The sequence below is a fragment of the Quercus suber genome, unplaced genomic scaffold (genome assembly GCF_002906115.3).
Source record: "Quercus suber isolate HL8 unplaced genomic scaffold, Cork oak 2.0 scaffold_288, whole genome shotgun sequence".
Lineage (NCBI taxonomy): Eukaryota > Viridiplantae > Streptophyta > Magnoliopsida > Fagales > Fagaceae > Quercus > Quercus suber.
In genome coordinates, this window is record NW_027069744.1 from 641,388 (window position 1) to 649,892 (window position 8,505).

The 8,505-nt window shown below is 34.5% G+C and overlaps 1 protein-coding gene across 1 annotated transcript; it reads right to left on the reverse strand.

The window, feature by feature from the left end:
* Positions 1-1,052: 1,052 nt before the first annotated feature.
* Positions 1,053-8,133, reverse strand: LOC136071131 (ADP-ribosylation factor 2-like; the record flags this gene model as incomplete). The annotated part of the gene is made up of 4 exons (XM_065782051.1): positions 1,053-1,308; positions 1,399-1,480; positions 1,594-1,712; positions 7,999-8,133. Coding segments are annotated over 4 exons (342 nt in total), but the record flags the coding sequence as incomplete, so codon positions are not given.
* Between the last annotated feature and the right edge of the window lie 372 nt (positions 8,134-8,505).

An 8,505-nucleotide genomic window follows, 5' to 3' on the forward strand; every position in this document is an offset into this window, starting at 1 on the left:
ACATAATTCCTTACATTTATAAGGATTCTATACCTTAGGTTCTTAAATTAAATTCATCTATGTAATTGCATTGGCCAATACCATACAAAATGTGTTACCTTCTTTCAAGAATAAATAAATTAAAATGCGTAACTTATCGGTCAATGCAACCATGTGAGTGAATTTAACATAATAGAATTTTTATCTCTTCTATTTTTTTTGTGTCTAAATAGAAATTTGATAATAATTATAGTTATTTATAGACTATTATTATTACAATATGTGTATATGAAATTCGGAAATCCATTATTCTACTATTTATAGAAAAAATAATATACTAAGATCTTAATATAATTTCAACTTAGTTGATTTGAGCGTGTTTCATTTAAATCTTATAACTTCCAAAATGTTTCATTTAAATATCAAAGTTTTTAAAAACGTTTTATTTAAACCTTTTATCACGTTTTTCCTAATTGTCATGAAAAAAAGAAGGTAGTGCTAACTAGTTGAGTTACAATGCTCTTGACTAAATAAAATGTGTTTTGAAATTTTAAGATTTATATAAAACATTTTTACCATAAAAATTTATTAAAAAAATAATAATAAAAGACATCAAGGTTTTAAATATAAATTAGCCATGTTTTATTTAGTGGAGTTGTTATACCTGATTGTAGTTTAGCGGAATTGTTAGAAACTAAAGATGGGATAGGTGTCATTATAAGTTGTAGCGTCTCACAGTAATATATTACACTAAACAAAGAGCAAGTATGTAAAACAAAATAAGAAGTTCAACAATATGAGCCATCAACACCAGATGGTCAAAACTTCGTGGCCTTCAGGAAGAAAAAAGAAAAAAGAAAAACTGTGGCCTTCAACTTGGATATTGGTCAAATTCATGTACATAAGCTACAATGATGAGAGATGAATCTCTTTCAACACCAAGTAATGCAAATATCTGAACTCTAAATGGGTGACCCTTCTGGCCTTCTCAATGTTTCAGTATGGCATTTTGGTTCACCAATTCAACAACTTTGCTCAACTATGGGGGAGGAGAAACTATTACAACATATCCATTGAAGGAGAACCAAAAGCAAGGGTATCTCAAAATAAGCAAGGTTTAATCATATCTATGAACTGTGAATCATGAATTATTTAGAATCTACAAGGCAACTGTCAATTTCTATCATATTGTAACAATGATCTAAACAAACAGATACATTCTCAAACAATATCAAATGTAAAAGGCATAAACACCACATAACGACAAAATCCCCTTTGACAGAGATTGCAGCCCAAAAAAGTAAATGAAGATTTACCGATCTCCTAAGCCTGCAAGAACCAAATAGAAAATATTAATAAGCCAGCCCATAACCATATCAAAGATTATCAATTACGTTGCATGCAGCGATAGAGCCTAACCTTGTTAGCAATATTATTGGAAAGCCAGTCTAGTCCCTCGTACAGCCCATCCCCTGAAGTGGCACATGTGCTCTGGATATACCTGAAATAGAACCCAAATTAATGGGCCCAATCAGTGGATACCAAATTTCCTATGCATAGGGTAAAACATGAGAGAGAGAGAGAGAGAGGGTGTGTGTGTGTGTGTTAATATACCAGTGGCATTGGCGGAGGGAATGAAGACCAAGCTTATCAGTTATTTCAGCAGCATTAATGGCATTCGGAAGATCCTGCTTGTTTGCAAATACAAGCAGCACAGCCTCCCTCAATTCATCCTAGGCATTCAACCAGCAATATTATTATGCACAAGAAAATTTTAAACAAAACTCAGAGATGGCAAGTAAAATGAGCTGCTGGAGTAAGATGTATAGGGTTATATATGTTATTGGCATTATATCTCTAATTAGTGCACAAACCATGTACAATTGCACCATTGTCAGGACTCGGCTATATTATGCTCCAATCTAACCATTTATAGATACTTTATTAAACATTGAGAATCTTACAAAGTATATAATAATTGCTGTCTCCGATAAACAATGGGGGCCATTACTGGTTGTCAGTGTCACATTTTCAACAATGTGGGCCATCAATATCAGGTGTTCACGTTTTCAAGCCCTTAAGAGACCAAAGTGATGCAGTTTTATCCCATCTTAGCTCTATCTGGGTGATCACCTTTGGCAGCATTTACTTAAGCTTCCCGTATAGATGCATAATGTTTTAAGAGCAAAACTTACAGTACAATTTCTTCTATTCCTTAGATACCTTAGGTTCACCGTTCACCAAATAAAATCAATCATGTAATTACATTGACCAAGCAACACAAAAGCTGGTATCTTCTCCAACAGACAAATAAATTTAACTACGTGGCCCATTAGCCAGCCACATGAGTGAATTTAATTGGGGAACATAAGGTAAAACATCTAAGGAATTGTATCTAAATTCTATCCATGTTTCAAAATGGCAAAAAGGTCTACCTGTTTACCAAAAACAAATACTTTGCATAACAATGCACACAACGAAAAAGGTCAACCTTCAATTTACGAATATGAATGCTGGACGTACTTGAGAACCACCAATGGGCTCAAGTACTAAAAGCAAGTGCTAGTGTTACAAAATTGTTGTTGGTGCAGTATAATACACGCTTTCCTCATATTTGTGTTATACACCTCTAATTTAAGCTCAAAACCTCTTTCTTACAATTTCCTGAGCAACCCAATAGCCATATTAGTCTTACCAATCTTACACAAAGCATTTAGTATCGTTCCACAAGTAAATGCATCAAGTTGATACCCTTTCTTCTCCATATCTTCTTCCAACTTCACAGCTCCAGCAATGTTACCTTGAAGACAGAGACCCTTGACAAGGGTGTTTAGAGTAATAGAGTCTGGGTGATAACCAAGTTTCAAAATTGTTGCTAAGAGAGAGAACCCAAAATCTACTCGGTGCAAATGGCAGAAGCAATTAATCAAAGTATTGAGAGTAGGACAACTAGGAGCAATTCCTAACGAACCCATTTGTTTAAATAGAGTAATGACAACCAGGTAATGCTTCATTCTTGCAATGGCACCCAACATGTGATTAAATTCCACAATGGAAGGAAAAGGGCACATGTGAAGCATTTTATCAAACGTGTCTAAGGCATTATCAACATTCCTAAAGCTTCCACATTTACACTTATCTATCTAGGATTTCAACAACTAGTTCCGATTTAGATTAGAGTTTTTCCTATCACTACTTCGAGTACGAGAAGAATAGGAGGAAAAAGCATGAAATGGAAATGGAACAATAATGAAAGGATTGGAAGCACAAAGCGTACCCATTTCCCTTCCCTGAAGATTATTTCGGTGATGGTAAATCAAGAGAAGCTGATGGTAACGAGATTTATGTATGCTTCCTCCTCCTCCTCCTAGACGTGCATCATCATGAGGAAATTTTCTATGCTGCTAGGTTGAGTGAAGATGCTTTATTTTACCTGCAAAAAACTATCTTTACAAAGACTCACTCAACTAGAACCCAGCACAGCTGATGAGAAGCTCTCTAGAGATGGCGTTTCAGTAAAGTAGAGAATTTATTGAGTTGACCACCTAATCCAAGCAAGTAAATAAAGGCAAAATACTATAGTATAAAAAGTAGGTTAGATACTAGATATAAGGTTCTCTAGGAAGGCCACGTCACTTTTGCCTAATGGTCCACCGTTCTATTAAAAGACTCCTATTTGTTTAATTACAAATTTTTAATTTTTTAAAGACAAAAAAAATTAAGAGGGAAAAAACATCAATGATGTGAAAAGAAACATCACTTCATAAAAAGTAAATAACCACTTCCAACAAATATACATAAACCTTATTGATTGATTGGCAAAGTCTTAATAAGTAATTCCACCTTAGGGTGTAAGTGCAAAAGACCACCTTATATCCAGGGACGGAACCAAGATTCATACCTGGGGGGTCCAAAGCTTAAAACCAAAAAAAAAAAAATTTATGCAAAGAAAAACTAACATCTATTTCATATTCAACAAAATATTACATACAAAATAAGCATTTCTTAAATATTTCATATTGTAAAACACATCAACAAAGTATAACACACAAAATAAGTATTTCTTATTTTGTGCGCGATTTTTGTTTAATCCATATTTATTTTTTTATTTTGTTTTTGTAGTCAAAGGGACATGAATTTTTTTTTTTTTTTTTATTGACTTGCTTATAAATATATTTATATATTTGTGGGTAATATAATTAAAAATAAAAATATAATATTTTAAATAATAGGGTATAAAAGTAAATTTATACCAACTATATTTTTCATCTTCTCATTTTTCTTCTCATCCAAACAAACGAGTTTTCCATCCCTCCACTTTTTCATCTCTCCAACCAAACACACACAAGAGAAAACTAAATCTTTTCTATCCTCCCACTTTTCCATCATCTCATTATTTTCTATCCTCCCACTTTTCCATCTCCCCAACCAAACAAACCCTTACACTTATCTATCATGGATTTCAACAACTGGTTCCGATTCAAATTAGAGTTTTTCCTATCACTACTTTGAGTACGAGAAGAATAGGAGGAAAAAGCACGAAATGGAAATGGAACAATAATGAAAGGATTGGAAGCACGAAGCGTACCCATTTCCCTTCCTTGAAGATTATTTCGATGGTGGTAAATCAAGAGAAGCTGACGGTAATGAGATTTATGTATGCTTCCTCCTCCTCCTCCTAGACGTGCATCATCATGAGGAAATTTTCTATGCTGCTAGGGCGAGTGAAAATGCTTTATTTTGCCTGCAAAAAACTGTTTTTACAAAGACTCACTCAACTAGAACTCAGCACAACTGATGAGAAGCTCTCTAGAGATGGCGTTTTAGTAAAGTAGAGAATTTATTGAGTTGACCACCTAATCCAAGCAAGTAAATAAAGGTAAAATACTATAGTATAAAAAAGTAGGTTAGATACTAGATATAAGGTTCTCTAGGAAGGCCACTTCACTTTTGCCTAATGGTTCACCGTTCCATTAAAAAACTCCTATTTGTTTAATTACAGATTTTAAAAAAAATTAAGAGGGAAAAAACATCAATGATATGAAAAGAAACATCACTTCATAAAAAGTAGATAACCACTTCCAACAAATATACATACACCTTATTGATTGACTGGCAAAGTCTTAATAAGTAATTCCACCTTAGGGTGTTAGTGCAAAAGAGCACCTTGTATCCCATGCTATTCACATTAAAACTAAAAATTCAATGTTGAAAGGAGCTTTGAATATAAACAATAGAGTTATGGTGGAGTGTAGTCCATCATGTTGGCCACAAAAAAATTAATTTTGCAATAGAAATTAATAGAGTTGGTAAACCAAATACACACACACACACACACACACACACACACACACACATATATATATATAGTGACGTGGCCAATGATGTGGCTTAACAGAAGCGTAACAACAATAATTGTTACACTTCAGCTTTTAGATATATATATATATATATATATAAGTGTCACCTGCAAAATTCTAAGCAAAAAAATAATTTTTAATGTCCAACTACCTATAACTACAAACAAGTAACACTTTATATAATAAAACAATGTTAACAATATAGCAAAAGAATACCAATGGTAAGAAAGGTGGTCACAATCTCTCCCAACTTCAGCTGGTACAAAATGGCAGTCTTGCCCTCTGCATGAAGACCCACCATTAGAATATGCATCTCCTTGGCAAAAGGCCAGCTGAAAAGCTTGGTAAAAGAAAACCCCATCTTTTATATCAAGCTAAATTCCCAAAATCACAAGTCAAAGACCAAATCAACCTAACAAGAAAACACTCATACATTCACATCACCTAGTTCCTAATAGTACACACAATATTCAAAACCATTAATATTGGAATTGGACCAGAAGGTGGAGATACTATAAATATCTCATTATAATGATTTTGCAGTAACTTACAACACGAATTTTATAAACGTTGTTGTATATTTCACAAGACCTATGGGATTATCTATCTTATACTTGACCAAACATGACATCACTAAGTTAACATTGTGTATTTCAAAAAGATTGGTTTTCTTTAAGCATAACATCACTAACTAAAACTAAGAAACCTAACCCAAGTTAGCCTAGGAATTCACAATCTACATACCACAAAATGAAATTACAAAAGCTCCAAAAGAATCAGCTCTCTATGTCCATGAAATGTAATTAATCACTAACAAATGAACTATTCTTCAGCTATATGATCACAAGTTGGGAGTTTCCAATTCATTTTATTTACTTTAAATTGTAAATGCCAAAATGATTAAACCATGAAGTTAATTTTGTATTGACAATATTAGCATTAATTTAAATCAGAAAAAATTTTGAAACAACTATCCAGTAAAATAGGTTCCAACTTCAAAGCAACAACATGAATGCACAATGAAATCGTAACAAAAGATAGAACAAGTACAAACAACCATGCATACATAAATTAAATAGAAAAATCATGAAAAGAAACATCACTTCACAAAAAGTAAATAACCACTTCCAACAAATATACATACACCTTATAGATTGACTGGCAAAGTCTAAATAAGTAATTCTTGAAACAAGAAGACTACTAAAGATTTCTCTTGCAGTTGTAAGTTCCCCAGCATTGCACATACTATCAATCAAGATGTTGTAAAACACAATATTGTGGTCCAACTTTTTGTCTTCCATCTCTTGAAACAATGCCATCGCGTCCCCAATTTTTTTGTTCTTACAAAGGCCATCCAACAAGATAGCATAGGTATGAGGATTTGGAAGTTGGCCACATGCCTGCATCTTATGTAATAGGTCTAGTGCAGCCTGGGGTCTCTCCACTCGACAAAACCCACCTATAAGAGTGTTATAAGTCACAATGCTGGGAGCCACTCCCTTGTTGGACATTTCATCAAAGAGACTCCTTGCTTCATCAATTCTTTTATTTTTGCAATATCCATGCATTAATATGGTATAGCTAAACACATTAGGTGAACAACCCCTCTCATCCATCATATTAAATGTTTTGACTGCATCATCCATTTTGCTTTGCAAACAGTAACCATCAATTAGAGAATTGTAAGTGATTGTGTCAGGCATGATTCCTCTTTCAATCATCATATCAAAAACTTCTTTTGCCTCTATCAACATCCCCTCTTTGCAATATGTGTCCACCAATATAGTGAAGGTCCTCACACTTGGCACGATCTTCCTCTGTGTCATCTCATTCAACAAAGTAATAGCCTCTCTCCACCGGCTGAAATTGCATAGGCCTTGAATTAAGGAATTGTAAGTGACAACGTCCGGCTGAATGCCTTTACTCATCATTTCAGATAAAAGGTTCAAAGCCTCAGTTACCAATCTATCCTTACATAAACTATCAACGATTGTGCTATACGCTGTCAGATCAAGCTCAAAGTTCCCTTCTTCCATCTTCCTAAGCAACCTAATAGCCATACTAGTCTGTCCAATCTTACACAAACTATTTAGTATTGTTCCACAAGTAAATGCACCCGGCTTATACCCATTCTTCTCCATTTCTTCTACCATCCTCACAGCTCCAGCAATGTTACCTTGAAGACAGAGCCCCTTGACAAGGGTGTTTAGAGTAATAGAGTCTGGGTGATAACCCAGTTTCAAAATTGTTGCGAAGACAGAGAACCCAAAATCTACTCGGTTTAAATGGCCGAAGCAATTAATCAAAGTATTGAGAGTAGGAAGACTGGGAGCAATTCCTGATGAGCCCATTTGTTTAAATAGAGTAATGACTAATGGGTAATGCTTCATTCTTGTAATGGCACCCAAAATGCGATTAAAGTCAACAATGTAAGGCAAGGGGCGCATGTGAAGCATTTTATCAAACATGTCGAAGGCATCATCAACATTCCTAAAGCTTCTAGATTTGCACTGATCTCTAACAGATTTCAAGAATTGATTTTGATTCTGACTGTGATTCGGGTTTTTTTTAGCACTAGCAATACTAGTAGTAGTAGCAGCAGTAAGAGTAGAATAACAATAAGAACGAAAAGAAGAGTGGGAAGTACGAAGCAGCGTACCCATTTTCCTGAAGATCCAGCAAACAATTCGGCAGCCGAAATCAGAACGAAACGATAGAGTTTGAGAATTGACAAAGAGAGAGAGAGAGAGAATCGGTTTTGAGGGCAGTTTAGTTGAACTAAGCTACTGATCAGTTATCTGATGGTGATTGGTGAGAGAGTATAAAAAAACTGGGGAAGGGGGCGGCTGTCATGCACACACTCCACCAGCTCATTCTTCTTCCTTTTTCCTGTTTAGAACAACGATTTTACTATTTAGTCCTCGTCCCCATTAACTTAAAGGAACCGGTTGTTGTGAACATTGATTGGGTTTCGGTGGGGTAGTTTTGGAATTTTGTGGACCTTTTTAATAAGCCTGTACAAATTACCAAGAAAAAGAGTGGTTTTTGGTTGCTTGGACTATAAAAATGCAATGGTTTTTAGGGTAATTAATTATGCATCTGAGATTATGGGGTCATCAGTTCTAAATGCATGTAGAATTCATAAAAATCACAGTCAGGGATTCAA